The sequence below is a fragment of the Entelurus aequoreus genome, linkage group LG20 (assembly GCF_033978785.1).
Source record: "Entelurus aequoreus isolate RoL-2023_Sb linkage group LG20, RoL_Eaeq_v1.1, whole genome shotgun sequence".
Taxonomy (NCBI): Eukaryota; Metazoa; Chordata; class Actinopteri; order Syngnathiformes; family Syngnathidae; genus Entelurus; species Entelurus aequoreus.
Window position 1 is genome coordinate 23,718,661 of NC_084750.1, and position 18,993 is coordinate 23,737,653.

General features: G+C 31.9%; 1 protein-coding gene across 1 annotated transcript in view; it reads left to right on the forward strand.

Moving 5' to 3' along the window:
• LOC133636411 (thrombospondin type-1 domain-containing protein 4-like) overlaps nucleotides 1-18,993 on the forward strand; it is a gene marked incomplete at its 5' end in the record, with an annotated part of 128,602 nt that overhangs the window by 92,681 nt on the left and 16,928 nt on the right. Inside the window, 6 exons of the mRNA XM_062030403.1 lie at nucleotides 8,652-8,808; nucleotides 9,864-10,118; nucleotides 12,108-12,237; nucleotides 14,527-14,731; nucleotides 17,384-17,557; nucleotides 17,632-17,811. Coding sequence (XP_061886387.1) covers nucleotides 8,652-8,808; nucleotides 9,864-10,118; nucleotides 12,108-12,237; nucleotides 14,527-14,731; nucleotides 17,384-17,557; nucleotides 17,632-17,811 — 1,101 coding nt within the window. The remainder of the gene's footprint in view (nucleotides 1-8,651; nucleotides 8,809-9,863; nucleotides 10,119-12,107; nucleotides 12,238-14,526; nucleotides 14,732-17,383; nucleotides 17,558-17,631; nucleotides 17,812-18,993) is intronic.

The following is an 18,993-nucleotide window of genomic DNA, read 5'->3' on the forward strand; positions in this document are numbered from 1 at the left end:
TTCCAAAATGAACTTAATGAAAAGTCACAAATTGTTTGGCATCATAAAAAGATGCAACGCCTCAGGCTAAACTGTGTCAAGATCTTTGTGATAGACAACATTGTGTTAGCTTTACTCAGGGATTATTCAAGATTACTGATACAGGCTCACTAATAACAACTCTAACCTCAGGCTAAGATTTTATTAAAGAAAGTCATCAGCAGATTTCCATCCAGTTACTTTAGGGCAGAAGGTCATGAAAATAGTTTTAAAAAACACCCACAAAGTCCTGAGGGCGTGGATCTGCACTTAAATCACCTACTTTGTCGAGCTTTATGCCAATACCATGGAATGTTAGGACCGGAATGAAAGGCAAAAAAAAAGAATCAAGTCTTAATGTCATGGCAAATAAGTTATTTAATATTGGGAAAATAATGATTTGGTTTTTTTGTATAAAAAGTATTTTTCCCAAAAAAATAATGGGTTTTGAAAATAAATTAAAGGCAAAAAAAAAAGAAAAAGTCTTAATGTCGTGGCAAAGAAGTTAATTTAATATTGAAAAAATAATGTTGTTGTTTTTTTGTATAAAAAGTTTTTTATTCAAAAAAAATAATGGGTTTTGAAAAAAAAATGATAGCCAAAAAAAAAGAATAAAGTCTTAATGTCGTGGCAAAGAAGTGTATTTAATATTGAGAAAATAATGTTGATTTTGTATAAAAAGTATTTTTTCCCAAAAAATAATGGGTTTTGAAAAAAAAAAAAGAAAGGCAAAAAAAAGAATAGTCTTAATGTCGTGGCAAAAAAGTGTATTTAATATTGAAAAAATTATGTTGTTTTTATGATAAAAAGTTTTTTGTTTTTTTTTAATTATGGGTTTTGAAAAAAAATGAAAGGCAAAAAAAAGAATAAAGTCTTAATGTCGTGGCAAAGAAGTGTAATTAATATTGAGAAAATAATGTTGATTTTGTATAAAAAGTTTTGTTTTTTTTAAAAATGAGTTTTGAAAAAAAAAAGGCAAAAAAAAGAATGAAGTCTTAATGTCGTGGAAAAGAAGTATAATTAATATTGAGAAAATAATGTTGTTTTTGTATAAAAAAGTAATTAAAAAAAAAAAATTGTTAAAAAAAATATATATTACCAGAATTAATCCTGATCCTGATCCTGATTAAACTTCTTTTTTTTTTTTATTTACTTAGAATACAGTTGTTTTCAAGAGAATACAATATATATTTTTAAATAGTGTCACTAAAAGTATTACCAGGATAAAATTGTAATTCTAAAAAAAATAAGTGCATGTTTTTACCAGAAATAATCACAATATAATCCAGTCCTTGGTGGGGGGCCTCCCCAGAGCCCCCCACTATTTGAGAAGCCCTGATATATTTGAGAAGCCCTGATATACTCGAACAAGGAAAAAAACATTTTTTTCTCTGAGGAAAAAAGTGGTAATCTTACTAGTATAAAGTTGTAATAATCTAAAATAAAGTGTCACATTTTTTAATAAAAAAATAACACATTTAGGATTATAAAGTCATAATAGTGCGTACATACCTGTGTAGTATTAGTCCATGGGTGCGTGTTTTGTCCATAAGCCTGGAAGTCTACATTCCCTTGAAGAAGGGGCATTTCAGAGCGTCTTTCGGGGGTGTTTACAGCGTTACCTTGCCAAGGCGATTGCAGAGAGAGCCAAATTGTAAATAAGAATTGTTTTGGTTAATGCAAGTAAACACATTCCAATGGTTTGTCTGCTCTAGTTGTCCGTTCTGGCCCTCAAGTTGATCATAATTTCGCCTTGCGTAGCAAAAAGCTTCTCTATTTGCGATTCAATTCAGAAATGGTCAAAGTTTGAGTTCTTACAGCTCTGCTGGACCCATGCATCACAAAGGGCAGCCTTTGGGCTCCTTGAACGGCTCCCGTCGTCTTCCGAATTTGTCGATGGACCAGGGCAACACTCAGTCCAATCATCAAATGACCTTTTATTACAGTTCCTAATAGACAAACATCTTCAATGTATTTGATGGAAAGAATGGCCAGGCACACGACTCTCCACTTCTCCCAGGAGCCAATCATGTATCCAGCAGCAAAAGTTCTGTCTGGATAGGCAGGTTCCCCAGGATCTGAGCTTCTCATTGAGAATATCTTGTCAATTTTGTTGAGAGACCAGTTTATTGATTGGGTGAGAATTACATTTTATAGGAATCAATGAAAAAAGTTGTAGTACATCAATAACATTGTTTTTTCATTAGAAAATGTATCAATCTTACAAAAATACCATACCATACCATACCATACCAACTTTATTTATAAAATAGTTATACTGTGTGTAAAAAGTCATAATAGTATGAAAAAAATACAACACTACTAATAATAAACGTTTAAGTGAATCTTGCAAAGCGTGCATTACAAATGTTGGAAATCATTAAGGATTTTGTTAACGTTCCAATTAAAAAAAACAGAAATGCCTTTATCTTATTGACTTTTAGACTATGTCCAGATTTTAGGAATGCTCTGTTGAGCAAAGCAGTACTATTGTGAATTATCATTATTTTTCCATATAAAAAGTTCTATAAGAAAAAAAAAAAAAAAAAATTTAAAAATTGGACTGTCTTACTGTAAAATCATAACCTTCGAAAATTTAAATATTTAAAAACTACTGTATTTTCCGGACTATAAGACGCACTTAAAATCCTTTTTTTCCCTCAAAACTCGACAGTGCGCCTTATAACCCGGTGCGCTTAATATAAGGAATAAGTTTGGCTGAGTTTACCCACCTCGAAGCTATTATATTTGTTACATGGTGTAATGATAAGTGTGACCAGTAGATGGCAGTCAAACATAAGAGATAAGTGTAGACTGCATTATGATGGCAATATGTCAAGCACCAACATTTTAAATGTTCCATTGAAAATATAGAACATTACACACGGCGCTCAAAAATCTATCAAAATGTTTTAGTACGACTTTGGTAAGCTATGAAGCCGCACCGCTTGATTGGTTGTCGGCGCATTAAACATACGAGTATTATTATGGTGTGTGTATAAGGTAAGACATATTATCTTACGTTTTGTTTCGCAATATTATGCAAAAGCAACTTTTCTTACCTTCTGGTACCTGCTAATCTGTACTTGGGATCTGTATAAGTCCTGAAAACTTGCACGTGTTTGCCTTTGTAGTCAGTGCCGACACGTAGTCGATAATCTTCTTATTTTTTACTATCTTCTTGTTATGGGACATTCATCCTCCGCTGATGCCATTTGTAATATAAAGTAGTGTAAAGTTCTTACTTATATCTGTCAGTAAACTCGCTGTGAAAGCTCTAAAACCTACCGGTGTAGTGAGTTTACATTATTCACCCAAGGAACTTCAGTTATTAGAGTTTCGGTTGGATGGTTTTTCACGGGACACATTTTCGGTGTTGTTGTTTCCGGATGAGGAGATGCTTCTCCTTTATTGATTTATGTAAAGTCTGAATTTCATTAAAACAGTTAGCTCCATCGTTTGACACTTCTTCCACTCCCGTCCTTGCACGCTACACCGCTACAACAAAGATGACGGGGAGAAGACGCTGCCGAAGGTGAGCCACGTAAATAAGACCGCCGACAAAACGGCGCATCCGGAAGCGACTGTCAGAAAGCGGCTTGAAGATGATCTGTAAAACATAATCTATGCAACATTTTGAGCAAAGAACCACCATTACATGTTATGTAGACCACAAGAAAGTGTTTTACATTCAGAAAAAAAATTAAATAATATATGACTCCTTTAATGCGCCCTATAATCCGGTGCGCCTAATATATGAAAAAAGATCAAAAATAGACCATTCATCGGCAGTGCGCCTTATAATCCGGTGCGCCCTATGGTCCGGAAAATACGGTACCTTTTTTAATTATATACAGTATATCGATTTTATGCTGTCAACATTAGGACTTATTTCTTTTAACCTTACATTACTATTCCTGTATATTTTTTATTTATTTTTTTTTGTATTTTTATTATTTAAAAAGAATAATAAAACTACATCAGGCTGCGCTGCGAGACTATGCTGCAAATCATGCCCAGAAAACATGTCCAGGGGAGTTCAAAAACAAACTATGATATGATACGTCCTGGCCAAGTCGGGCCAAATTCAAATCTTATTTTTGCACACACAAATGTCACGGCCTTCTTTGGCAAAAATAGCACATTAAATGGAAACGGCTGCTTGGTTATGTTTAGAAGACCTTGGCCGTCGGAGGTCTTGTTAGACGTAATGGTGTGTGCATGCGAAGGACACGACGAACTGCATGCTGTTTTAGGGCTCACCATGACCCCTGATCTTCACACTTGTATTATTGGTTAAACATACGTTGATGTCAACCTTTAGTTTCTTTATACTTCTCAAGCTCATCCCAAAAAATATATAATAGAAATACTGGTAATCTTTAAACCATCATAAAGATGTACAGGTCTCATTTTGCAATGTATTTTTAATAGTCTTGTAAAAAAAAAAGTGTAAAATTAAGTGCATCATACAGTATGTTTAATGTATCAGATTATGGTTTATAGTACTAGTTATTTTTGATTATGCATACAGCATCTAGGGATGGGTATCAAATCAGATACTTTTTTGGCACCGGCTAAATAGAAGTAATTAATGAGAGTCAGATGGGCTGGCGGGATGTGGAACAGAAAGTGAAGGTTCTTCAAAACACACAGAGCAAACAGGAAATACCGACAAAACAAGAGCACCGGGACAGGAAGTGAAACACCAAACACAGGAAAACACAAACATGACCAAACTGTCAGAAGGAAGCCTGACGATACTGACCAACATTGAAATACTCTAGCAAAGTAGGCCTAAGTATTCATTAAAAACAAGGCACATTTAATAGTTTTGGCCACTGTAACATTACACACAGTTTGAGCAGTCTCACTGTGTTTGATTATAGGAAAATAAAACACTGTACTTTGAGCAAGTGCTTCCCTGGCGTACCGCTACATGGAGCCCTGGTGCGCGCAACACAGTTTGAAAGTCCCTGCTCTAGGTGAAGTCGCAATTTTCAATTCAAAAGAAAATAAATTGACTCCAAAAACAATCCACAGTAAGGAAAGTAAGGCTCGAGCTCCGGGGTGTGCAAACTTTTCGACCTGGGGGCCGCGCGGATTAGGCAAAAAAAAATTGGCACGATTCGATTCAATATCGATTCTAGGGGTCACGATTCGATTCAAAATCGATTTTTATTTTTCAATTCAACACGATTCTCGATTCAAAAACGATTTTTTTCCCGATTCAAAACAATTCTCTATTCATTCAATACATAGGATTTCAGCAGGATCTACCCCAGTCTGCTGACATGCAAGCAGAGTAGTAGATTTTTGTAAAAAGCTTTTATAATTGTAAAGGACAATGTTTTATCAACTGATTGCAATAATGTAAATTTGTTTTAACTATTAAATGAACCAAAAATATGACTTATTTTATCTTTGTGAAAATATTGGACACAGTGTGTTGTCAAGCTTATGAGATGCGATGCAAGTGTAAGCCACTCTGACACTATTGTTCTGTTATAATTGTCTAATGATAATGTCGATGAGGGATTTTTAATCACTGCTATGTTGAAATTGTAACTAATATTGATACTGTTGTTGATAATATTCATTTTTGTTTCACTACTTTTGGTTTGTTCTATGTCGGGTTTGTGTCTCCTCTCAATTGCTCTGTTTATTGCAGTTCTGAGTGTTGCTGGGTCGGGTTTGGTTTTGGAATTGGATTGCATTGTTATGGTATTGCTGTTTATTGTTTTGTTGGATTGATTAATTTAAAAAGAAATTAAAAATAAAATTTTAAAAAATTAAAATAATAAATAAAAAAAAATTTAAAAATCGATTTAAAAAAAAAAAGAGAATCGATTCTGAATCGCACAACGGGAGAATCGCGATTTGAATTTGAATCGATTTTTTGCCACACCCCTAATATATATATATACAAGTATATCTATATTTATATCTATATTTTTATATATATATATAGAATATTTAGCATTTATCCTATCATGCACTCTAATGGATTTAAATGTGTGTAATTTTTTTATTTTATTCTATGGTGTTTGGACGTTTTTCATTATATCCACAATGTTCAGTGTGCAGGTTGTGTTATTTGTGACCATGTGTAATGACATTTAAGTTAGTTGTATTTTTATTTTTATTTTTTTTGCACCATGACTACAGAGGGTTGTTTGGATTGTGTTGTATAAATAAATGCTGTGCAGTCTTTAAAGAGTACTTCCATCGGTCATTAAACTGATTAACTCACATTGTCCACAATATGGCAGCAAACATTTAGCCTTTAGAGACCACCTGGTATTTAAGATTAACTTAAAAGCACTCTGTGGTGTGATGCTTTGTTGAACGAACTCATGTCGTCTCGTGGGCTAAATGAAAGAAGCTGGCGAGCCACACTTTGTCCGCGGGCCGTAATTTGGACACCCCTGCTCTAGCTTGATGCTAATACACATTGGCTTTGCTGATAACATGCTATTTAGTAGCATTAGCGATTTTACGTGTCGATTTCAACACCTCTCGATTTGTTAATGAAAACTACAACTGAGATCCACGTTAAAACCGAACAGCTGCTGCGTAATAAGTAAAATTCTTAGAGTATTCATATTTTGTTGGGTGCAACAAAAGACTGACCTGAGTAGCCAACACACCATAAACTATACACTACTGCCACTTATTGTCTTGGGCTTGCAACTGTAATCGAGACTCAGGTGTTATAATAAAACAAGATATAACTAGACAGCAGTTATTATAATCAACTGATATTTAAATGTTGCAATAAAAAATGAGGGTTTATTATCAGAAACAATTAATATTTTTTAACACACAAAATGTGTACCGTCAAGTACCAGTATCGATTCCCAGATACCGGGAATTGGTAGGGTATCGGTTCAAATGTGAACTTTTTTTAATTTTTATTACATGTCTGAAAAGGAGTAGGAAGAAGCAGAGCGTGATTAATCCTCCCCCTTTTCTGTGTCATAGCAATTTGTAACACATTTGTTTGTAAACAAAATGTCAAACTTGACTAAATAGAGAAAGTAAAAGTCTTAAAGTTTCTGTATGTGAATCGAATCGTGGAATCCTTGACTCGTTAAAGACGAACTTTGTCGCGCGTTATTTCTTGAATTCAATACTGCTTCCCACCTTCTCTATCAAAGTGCTGGCACTCGCAACTTCCTTAGGCCCCATGGTGACTAATTATGCAGTGGGGCTGTGAATCTTTTCACCACACGATTCGATTCCGAATCTATTCTCGATTCAAAGCGATTCTCGATTCAAAATCAATAGTTTTTATTAACATTGGGTGCCAGTTCTATGATTAATTCCTCCATAAAATAGATTAACAGCTCTGATACATTTATATATTACTTAAAAGAAAACAGGTTTTGCTTTAAAATGCATTTATTAAAGTCAAATACAAATAAATACAAACACAAATAATTCTGTACATCAACAATATGATTTGCCTGAGTGGCTGGACAGGACAGATAAAAAAAATTAAAAATAACATTTTTGTTTTTTGGAATCGATTAAGAATCGTTACAAATAAGAATCGTGATTAATTCGATTTTTTTATTTATTTTTTTTTTTTTTTTACACCCCTATTATGCATTCTTTGTTTGCCCGTACGATAACCGAGACAGTGTACGAAAACTGTGGCAAAATTTTGGCAAATACAAATGTTGATAACAGAATTCCATAAAAAAGTGAGGCCTAGTTGTAATATTAAAATAAAAAAGTGCTAAAGGGGTCCTATTGTGCAAAACCATCTTTTCTTACATGTTTTTGTGTATTTGGGATCCTCAAGTCCCGAAAAGTTGAATCCAAACCAAAAAAGCCAATTGGAACTTGAGGTTTACCCGACAACTTTGCACGTGTCCACCATTTTTATTCAGTTGTAGTCCAATAATCTCCTTTTTTTTCTCTATCCTCTCGTTGTGGGGCGGACTGGCTCATACATGCACATGCATCCTCCGCTGTTGCCATTTCTAATACAAAGTAGTGTACAGATCTTACTTATATCTGTCAGTAGACTCGTTATGGAAGAGCTGAAAACTACAACATGGCTGATGGGGAGAAGACGTTGTTGAAGTGGAGGCGCGTAGATAAGACCCGCCCACAAAGAGACGGTCAGAAAGCGGCTTGAAGATGGTCTGTAAAACATGATCTATGCAACATTTTGACCAAAGAACCACCATTACATGTTATGTAGACCACAAGGAAGTGTTTTAAATGGGTCAGGGTCAATGGACTTTAGATGTTCCTTTAGATGTGTTGAAGAAGAATGAGAACATCCGTACTTGTCGGAGATACATTTTCCCGGTAGATAGTAACAGTCCTGCTAAAAGCGCAATAATATTATTCTTGTTTACGATGATATTGCATTCCTCGTCTGTTAGTGCTTAGCTGTTAAATGTTCTCTTGGCAGCAGCATGAAGAAAAAGGAGCCATTCGAATCAACAAAAACTAACATTGACGGCCGTAAAACTGAAACTTGAACAGCTTAAACTTGGATTTATACTTTGACAATGGAGCGTGCGGGCGTACGTGCCACAGTATGTTGGACTTCCCACTGGATCTTTTCTCCATCATTCAGTACTCCACCCTTCATGTCCTCTTTTGTCCCGCAGATCATTTTCCACCAGCAGAACCCCGGCATCGACTACGAGTTCTACATCCCTGTGGACAAGAAGAAGGAGGCGGAGAGGCCGGCGGACCGGGAGACACCAAGGGAGGCTTCCAGGGACAAGCTGTGGGAGCGGGAGCCATCAAGGGCATCCCTTCGCAGTAAGTACTTGTCCTGGTGGACAGCCAGTATTTACAGTATCTATTCATTTATGTCACAAACATATAATTTACTTGTTTACATCCCCTGATCTTATTTATTTACTCATTTATTTAAACCTATGTATTCATTTATAAATAGTTATTCATGTATACCACACACTTATTATTTATTTATTTATGTACAATAATTAGTCTTTCTCATACTCACAACAACATGCCCTATTTATTTCTACATATTTATTTATATATACATATTTATTCATACATATGTATTTATTTATATATACATATCTATTCATGCATATGTATTCATACATATGTATTTATTTATACATATGTATTTATTTACACATACATATTTACTTATTTTTAAAACATATTTATTTATTTAAAATAATTAGTAATTCTTAAACTTACAAATACATCGCCTGATCTTGTTTTTATTTATTTAATTATACATATTTATTTATTCATACATATTTATTTACACATATTTATATATACATATGTATTTTTTTTACACATGCATATTTATTTATTTTTAACACTAATTATGTATTTATTTAAAATATTTACTCATTCTCAAACTTACAAATACGTCCCCTGAGCTTATGTTTTTATTTATTTAATTATACATATTTATATATTTATACATCTTTATTTATTCATACATATTTATTTTTTATACATATTTATTTATACATATTTATTTATTTATATGTATGTATTTCTTTATAAATATTTATTCATTTATTCCTCAAACTTATTATTAATTTTTTTTACAATAATTAGTCATTCAAACTAATTAGGGGGGCTCACGATTTCCGGTCGAGCCAAACATTTTGATACTGGAACGGTTTAGATCGAATGAAAACTGGGCTGTGGAGCGCGCCAAAGTTTTGCTTGGACATTCACACAATTACTCCCCAAATTCCTGAAGTCCTTGGATAATGCTGATGGGTGTGGTTTTAGGTCAAGGGGGCGGGGCTATGATGTTTCTTGTCATGAGACTCTGACTTCACGATGATGTCACGGACCTTATGTGTCTCCCGCAGGTCCCCTCACCGTGTCAGTAGAAGACCCTCTTCCTGCTCCTCCCCCGGTTTCCGTCCCTTCTTACCCCTCGTCCTCCTCCATTTTTGTGCCCCCCTCGTCTGAACAATGGGTTCCTGAGAGGTCGCGACCCCGGGCCAACGCGCCCAATAGGAATGCTCGGATCCCGCCTCGCACCGACCTGCCGCTGGACACCCAGCCGCCTTTCGTGTGGAGGAGAGGCGCCCTCTCCGAGTGCTCCGTGTCCTGTGGCAAAGGTCAGATGCGTCCGTTTCAATAAACTGTGCAAAGGTCTTGGGACGTCAGTGGGCCTTTGGCGCAAGAACACAAGGAAGTCATGAATAAAACATGAATAATTGGTTCCAGCCAAGGTCGCTATTTTAGTTTAAAAAAAAGTGCACACTTTGAAGACACTATAAAGTACATATATATGTGTATATATATTTACATCTATATCTATAAATATATATGTATATATATATATATATATTTACGTAGATGTATATATATATACACAAATATATACATATATATATATATACACATATATACAGAGTATATTAAACAAACATGAGGGTTAATGGATCAACAATATCCCTCTATTATCAAAACAATACAACAACAACAACGGCAAGCTCAACTGTCAACGCGCACAGAAGTGAAAGTCAGACACAAATACAAATAAATGGAGTAAACATTGAAAGGGTGAAAAAAAATGTTTTGGGGGTGTAATAAAAGACGATAAAATGAACTGAAAATCTCATATAAATATTTAAATAACGAATAAAGCTAAGTATGTTCTAGACCAAATATGGAGTGAAATTGCTGCCAAAACAAACACACAAAAATGTTTTTACTCACGCCCAATGATTCGTAAGTTCAAAAAAGCAACAATTTTCTTCAATTACAAGTAAAAAAAAAAGACTTTCTTTAACTGAAAAAAATTATAATTTTCTGCAAGTAGAAAAACTTTTTCCTGCAACTAAAAATGATTTGCAAGTTAAAAACAAATATTTATTTTTTTTCATTTAAAGAAAATGATTCGCAAGTCACAAAAAACATTTTCTGCGAGTAAGAAAAAACGATTTGCAAGTAAAAAACAATTTTATTGAATTAAAAAATGTTTGCGAGCAAAACAAGTATTTTCTGCAAGTAAAAAAAACAGTTTGCAAGTAAGAAAACAATGTTCTGCAAGTTAGAAAACTATTTTCTTCAATTAAAAAAAAAACATTTCCAAGTAAAAAAAAAACCTGTTTTCTTTAATTAAAAAACATGTTGCAGAGTAAAAGAAATTATTCGCAAGTATAAAACATATTTTCTCCAATTAAAAAAACGATTCACAACTAAGAAAAACACTTTTCTGCAATCAAAAAAGGATTGTCAAGAAAAAAAAAGTTCTTCAAGTTAAAACTTTTGGCAGTAATATTCCACCCTGCGCGATCCACACGCTTGCACTCAGAGCACCCGTAATTTGCACTCTGCAACAACAGGTGGTGCTGCCGAGTCAATTTTAAGGCCGCCAGAGCGACGGTTATTTGCGCATGGTGCCCTCCGCCAAAAATAACAAAGAAGAAGCACGAACTTAAAGAAAATTGTTTTTACACTTGCGAATCATTTTTTTCCCAAAGCTCGCTAGTGTTACCTTATCTGAGTAGAAATACGGGGAAACAACTACCGGTACAAAAGTATGCTTCATTTATAATTGAGTTACAAAAAAAGATCATAATGTTGGAGATAAAGAATTATTATTGTTTAATCAAAAACATTGAAATGTAATGATTTGGTGCATTTGCAAACAGCCCGCTAGCCAAGAACGTACAACACTTCTTCTCAACAAAAGTGGAGAAATATAACCTTAGAGAAAAATCTAATTTAAAATATTTGTATGCACGTAAAGCACTTAAAACCTTTTATGTGGGATTGATTTATGGAATGGATCAATAATTGATATATTAATAAAAGGAGGTGGACAATTGAACAAACAAATGTGTTAGAAATTGCTTGGAAATTAAATAACCTCTGCTTCTTCCTACTCCTTTTCACACATGGTATGTCATATGTCAGTATGCATGAGCCAAATAAAATGAAACCATAATAATAACTTAAGCCTTGACGCAGATGAGTGGTATTTTAGTTTTCTGACAAAACCAGAATTCAAGACTGTTGCACTGGTGATCTGATGTCTTCCTCTTGTGGCAGCTGTTTGCAAGTACAACAAGATCTCAATTTCAACATGTGTCTCACAGGTTATCAATCTCGGGAGATTTTATGCATCAACCGCCACGACGACGAGGTGGTCCCAGGGAGGAAATGTGACTCTGCAGCTAAGCCGGTCCCAGAGGAGGAGCCTTGCAACACACACGCATGTCCACCTTTGTAAGCAAATACCTTTCACTTTACTTGGCAGCAAAACTGCTAAACTGGAGTTGAAAGGGTTTGGTTTTTTTTAATCGCAATACATATGATCATTGGGAGATGCCCAGTGGGACACGCTATGGTGGTCTACGGCCACGCAAAACGCATAAATTACAGCAAGAAAATGCGAGAAGGTTACTATGTTTTTTTTTGCTTAAAGTCTAAATTAGTTTGTTTTGTTTTTTTCAAATGTAACATCCTGACAGGGGAACAGCTAGCATACTTCTCAGATTGCGCCAAGTAACCAAATCCATGATTATTTGGTTAAAAGATTGGAAAATTAGCAAAATGCTAACATACAACGTTAACATGCTAGTATATAACATGTTAGTATAAAAACTGTAACACAGTATATTATATATTTGTTGCATGACCAAATAGTAATAACTTTTAAAATATATGCAGCATATACTGTATGTCAAATATGATTTTTTTGTATTCATTTATTTATTATTTAAAAAAACATTTTTTTAATCAAAAGTTAAAAAGGTAACTAATTAATTTTTTTTTAATGTTTTATTGTATTAATTGCTTTACAATATTTTGTCCTTTAACGCTCCACTTCTAAAAGAAAAAATGTAATATAATGAAAAAGAGGGGGAATTTTTTTTTTTATAAATAATGGTAGTACAAAAAATGTATGTAAAAGTTTAATTTAAAAAAAATGTAACACAGTATATATTTTTTGCATGACCAGACAGTATTAACATTTAAAATATATGCAATTTTATGCAGTATATACTGTATGTCAATTATTATTTTTCATTAATTAATAACTTTTTTATTTTATGTATTTATTTATCAAAAGTTAAAAAGATAAATAAATTTAAAAAAAATTAATTACTTTTTTTTAATTATTTGCTTCACAGTATTTTGTCTTTTAACACTTCCCTTTTACAATAAATAAACATTAATTAATGTAAAATATATGCATTTGTATGCAGCATTTTATGATTTTTTTTGTATGCATTTATTAATTTATTTTTAAATATTTTTATGAAAATTTAAAAATATAACTAAATACATTTAAAAAAATGTGTATTTATTTTATTCATTGCTTTACAATATTTTGTCCTTTAACGCTGCTCTTCCTCAAGAAATAAACAATAATTACAGTGAATGTAATATAATAAAAAAGAGGGAAAAATTATTAAATAAATAACGGTAGTACAAAAACTATGTATTTGATGTAAAAGTTTAATATAAAAAGTCATTTTTGTTTAAAAAAAAAAACTTAACACATATTTGTTGCATGACCAGACAGTGTTATGCAGTATATACTGTATGTAAATTATTACTTTATTATTAATACTTTTTATTTTTAATGTGATTATTTATCAAAAGTTAAAAAGATAACTACATTTTTAAAAATTAATTATTTATTTATTTTATTTTTTTGTTCAATGCTTTACAATATTTTGTCTTTTAACACGGCCTTTTACAAGAAATAAACAATAATTACATTAAATGTGATATAATAACAAAAGAGGGAACAAATTATTAAATAAATAATGGTAGTATAAAATAATATGTATTTGATATAAAGAAAAATGTGAAAAGTCATTTTTGTTTAAAACATTTTTTAACACAGTACATATTATATTTGTTGCATTACCAGATAGTATTAACGTTTAAAAGGTATGCAATTTTATGCAGTATATATGTCAATTAAGATTTTGGGCTGCCTTCAGATTATACGATTATACCTTTATAAAGATATAATCACCTCATAATAATATTACACAATTGCCTGTGCATTTGATTAATAGATACATTTTATGTATACATTTATGAATAATGTGCTTTGAAACCATAAGTCAAGACAAGCAGATATTTAAGTACTTATTTTAAAAAAAACATATCTAAATTATATTTTTGTATTTTTTTTTAATTTATGTATTAATTTTTATAATTTTTTCATTACATTTATTTTTTGTATTACTTTTTGCAGTGGTTTCACAAAATTATAAAAATGTTTGTTCTTTAACATTGCCCTTTTTTAGGAAATAAACAATAATTACAATGAATATCATATATTTTAAAAAAGAAGTACCGGTACATAGGAAAAAAGGAATTGTAAATTAAAATACATGATGGTAGTAGTACAACATTTTTTTTATTTAACGTAGAATTTAATATATTAACTGATTTTTATTTTTGCAAAACAAATGTACTACAGTATCTAATATATTTGTTGCAAGACCACATGTTTGTGAGCAAGCCTAACGTTGTTGTCGTTTGTGGCGCTAGCTGGGAGGCCAGCGCTTGGTCGGAGTGCAGCGTGTCGTGCGGCCCCGGCATGCAGCAGCGTCAGCTCCAGTGCAGACAGAGCTTTGGCAACCGCTCCACCATGGTTCATCCCCAACGTTGTGCCAATCTCACGCCGCCTGAGTCTACACAAGCCTGCCAACTACAGCTGTGCTCACACTGGGAGGTCAGCTCGGATTGGAGCACGGTGAGTCAACGCTACTGCTTTAATAATATTAATAATGCTCTCCATTACCTTTTAAAGAAGACTCTGGAGAAGGGAACTGTCAACATTTTCCTCAACATTAAACTCTTTCAGCACTTTAACTTGGCTTTTAGCAGGAAAATTGCATATTTGCTAACCTAAGAGGCTGTTTACATCTTGGAGTTTATATCCTCTGTTTTTAACTTTTGTTTGTTTACGACACAAACTAATAGATGCAAAAATAAATAAATACATGAATAAATAAGATTCTCATAAATAACTAGTTTTATATTTAAGTCAGTTGATATGTAATAGTAAAATAATGATGTGCAATTATAATAAAAATAAAGTTAATGATAAAACATTTTGCATGATTTTAAATTAAACAAATATTATTTCTCAATATAACTAACACAAATCGTTATATAATATATTATGGTTGTATATAATTATTATGTAAATATATTAATACATCTTTAATTCTCATAGATAAATAGTTTAGTCAGTTGATATGATATTGTACAATAGTAAAATATTAATGTGCAGTTACACTAAAAATAAAGTGAAGATATGTATATTAAAATATTTTGCATGTTTTTAGTTTTAGTAAAATTTTGTAAATAAAAAATTAAATTACTTTTACATTTTTGAAAAACAAATTTTTTGTAACATTTTCAGCAAAATGTTATTTCTAACAATGAAAACTATACAAATAGTTATATAATAAATTCTGGTCTTATGTAACTAACAGTATGTAAATATATTCATAAATACATCAGTTTATATGCAATAAAAAAATAATGTGCAATTATAACGAAATTTTAAAAAAGTAAAAATAGCCAAATATGTTGCATGTTTTATGTAATATATTATCATTTCTAAACATAACATAAAATTATGCAATATATGATATATATTATAGTTGTATGTATTATGTAAATATAAATCAATCAATCAATCAAAGTTTATTTATATAGCCCTAAATCACAACTGTCTCAAAGGGCTGCACAAGCCACAACAACATCCTCGGCTCGGATCCCGAGATAATTTAATATAATAAATATATTAAATTATGGTTAATATAATTAAATAATATTAATAATAGATACTGTTCTCACAAATAAATAGTTATGTAATAGTAAAATAATGATGTGCAATTATAATAAAATTCAAATAAATTGAATAGGTTCATAGTAAAACATGTTTAACGTTTTTAAACTAAACAAAATATGTATAATCAAATGTTATCATTTCTAAATACAACAATAAAAATAATACAAATAGTTATATACTACATTATGGTTATATGTAAATACATAAATAAATATTGTCTAACTCTTATAACAAAATAGTTAAGTCTGTTGGTACGTAATGGTAAAATAATGATGTACAACTACAATGAAATAAAAATAAATAAAAAATATATTTTGCATGTTTTTAAATCAAAACAAATCTATTTCTGAAAGAATGTTATTGGTTTTAAATATAACAATACAAATAGTTATATGATACATTATGGTTTTAAGTAATCATTGTGTAAACTAATAAATAAATTAATATTATTAGTTAAATAAGGTTCCCATAAATAAATAGTTGATACATAAGAGTAAAATAATGACGTGTAATTATAATGAAATAAAAATAAAGTGAAAAGGTGTACAGTAAAATATTTTACATGTTTTTAAGTAAAAAATAAATATGTACAGTAAAAATATTATCATTTCTAAATAAAACAAAACATAATACAAATATACGATACATTATGGTTGTGTGTGAATAAATACATTAATAAATACATTATTATTAGTTAAATAAGGTTCTCATAAATAAATAGTTAAGTCAGTTGATACATAAAAGTAAAATAATGACGTGTAATTTTAATGAAATAAAAATAAAGTGAAAAGGTGTACAGTAAAATAATTTGCGTGTTTTTAAGTAAAAAATAAATATGTACAGTAAAATTGTTATCATTTCTAAATATAACCATAAAACATAATACAAATAGTATATGATAAATTATGGTTGTATGTGATTATTATGTAAATACATAAACAAATATACTAATAATAACAATAACAAATGTATAAGGTTCTCATAAATAAATACTTAATACAGTAAAAAAATAAAAATGAAGGGGAAAATATGTTTTTTAAAAAGTATATAAATTATAGTAAATTGTTATATTTTTCAAATACAACAATAAAACATATCACAATATGTATATTGTAAATGTTGATATGAATAAATGAAATATATATGCACATTTAAATCATTATAAAGAGACGTATATGTGTTGTTTTATAATATTCATACATGAACTCCCACATTATTTATTCATGCAACAATTCAATAATTGTACCCGCTCGGCATCCACCGGGGAGCCTACGTCTCAAGGTGTCTTCTTTTTCCCCAGCTGGGGTCTTTGGAGTTTTTCCTTGTCCAGGTGTGGGTTTCAATCAGTGGATGTGGTTGTGAGTTTGTGACGAGGCACTTGTCACTCAGGGCTATGTGAAAACGTTTTGATTGGTTCCAATAATCATGGAAAGCCAGTATTAGTGTAATGGCCAACAGACGATGCGGTTCTAACAATACTCCACATTTAAGTGTGTGTGCTAAATGGTGGTCCTGATGATGTTGGTGTTGGTGCGTCGCCAGTGCTCAGTGGACTGCGGGCTGGGCAGTAGGACAAGGAGCGTGCGTTGCGTCAGTGATCAAGGCAGCGTCGTCAGCGATAAAGAATGCAACTCCAGGATCCAGCCGATGGGGAGCGAGGAGTGCAACATGGGGCCCTGCGTGACCAACTGGTACTCGTCTGCCTGGTCCAGCACGGTCAGTAACGCCGGCACGAGGCCGCCTGAAACACGACCGCGGTCCTGAAGCGGCTGCTCTGCTTTGTCACGCAGTGCTCGGCACAATGTGGTCCAGGCGTGCAGAAGCGGGAGGTGGTGTGTCTGACACGCGGGGGCCTCCGAGAGGGCGAGGGAGGCGGGGCCTGTGTCGGGGACAAACCGGCGGAGATGAAAGCCTGCAACGGGGGTCCGTGTGTGTCCATCACCATGTGGTACAGCAGCCCATGGACGCAGGTAACACTTTTCTTTCATACCACATCCTGCTTCAAATATCACAGCTTCAACACATTGAGTTTTAAAAAAATATATTTTTAAAGCCAATTCAACAATTTTATGGTCCTAAATGTATAATTTTCAAGCATAAAAATAACCAAACCAATCAGAGCATGCTGTTTAGCATCGTGGCCACTGATTGGCTCAGCATCAGGCAGCACTACTATCTGGGATTAAAAGAGTGTACAGGTGACTAAAAGGTGTTATTTAATCTTTAGAGGGTTCTCATAATGTAGAAAATTGAAAACACTGAAAAATCAAAGCATGATTTTTTTTTTTTTTCATTTTCCAAACCAACACAATGTATTGATTTTTTTTTCTTTAATTCAGGGCTCGACTCAATTTTGGTCCCAAGGGTCTGAGTCATAAAATTTTTTAAAATAAGTCATATGTTATCTTTTTTTGTTATTATTTTAATTATTATTCAACACTTAAATCTCTAGATCAACTTCAGGTATATCTGTCGATATAACGTTTTTTTTGTTGGTTTTTTTGTGCCCTTTTTTGTCAAAAAGAAACTGTTTTTTATGGCAAAAACACAAAATATGCAATATTTTCCCCAAAAAATATTTCAAAGTGGAATATTTGATGTAAAGTCAATAAGGCTTTAAATAGGGCAATAATTCACAACAACATTAATTTTAGAGTAAAAAAAATAGTCCCACTAAATATATTGGGGATCCAAAAGGGCCCAACTCATAAAAGTATTAATAAGTGTTGATTTTTTATTTACTTTCAACTTATAGTCTATCCATCAATTATAAGTTTTTATTATTATTATTTTATTTGTATATTTTTATTGATTAGTTTTATGCCCTTTTTGTAAAAAAAAAATATTTTTTTATATGGCAACCACACAACATATTTTATATGCATATGTGTATGCATATGTATATATGCATGTGTTTATGTATATATATGTTTATTGATGTATATATATGTAGATGTGTAAATGTATATATATGTACATGTATGTATATATACGTATATAAGTGTATATATGTGTGTATATGTATGTATGTACATGTATATTTGAGTGTATCTATGTATATAGGTGTTATATATGTAAATATATGTGTATTTTATGTGTATATATGTATATATATACGTATGTATATATGTGTATGTGTATAAATATATGTA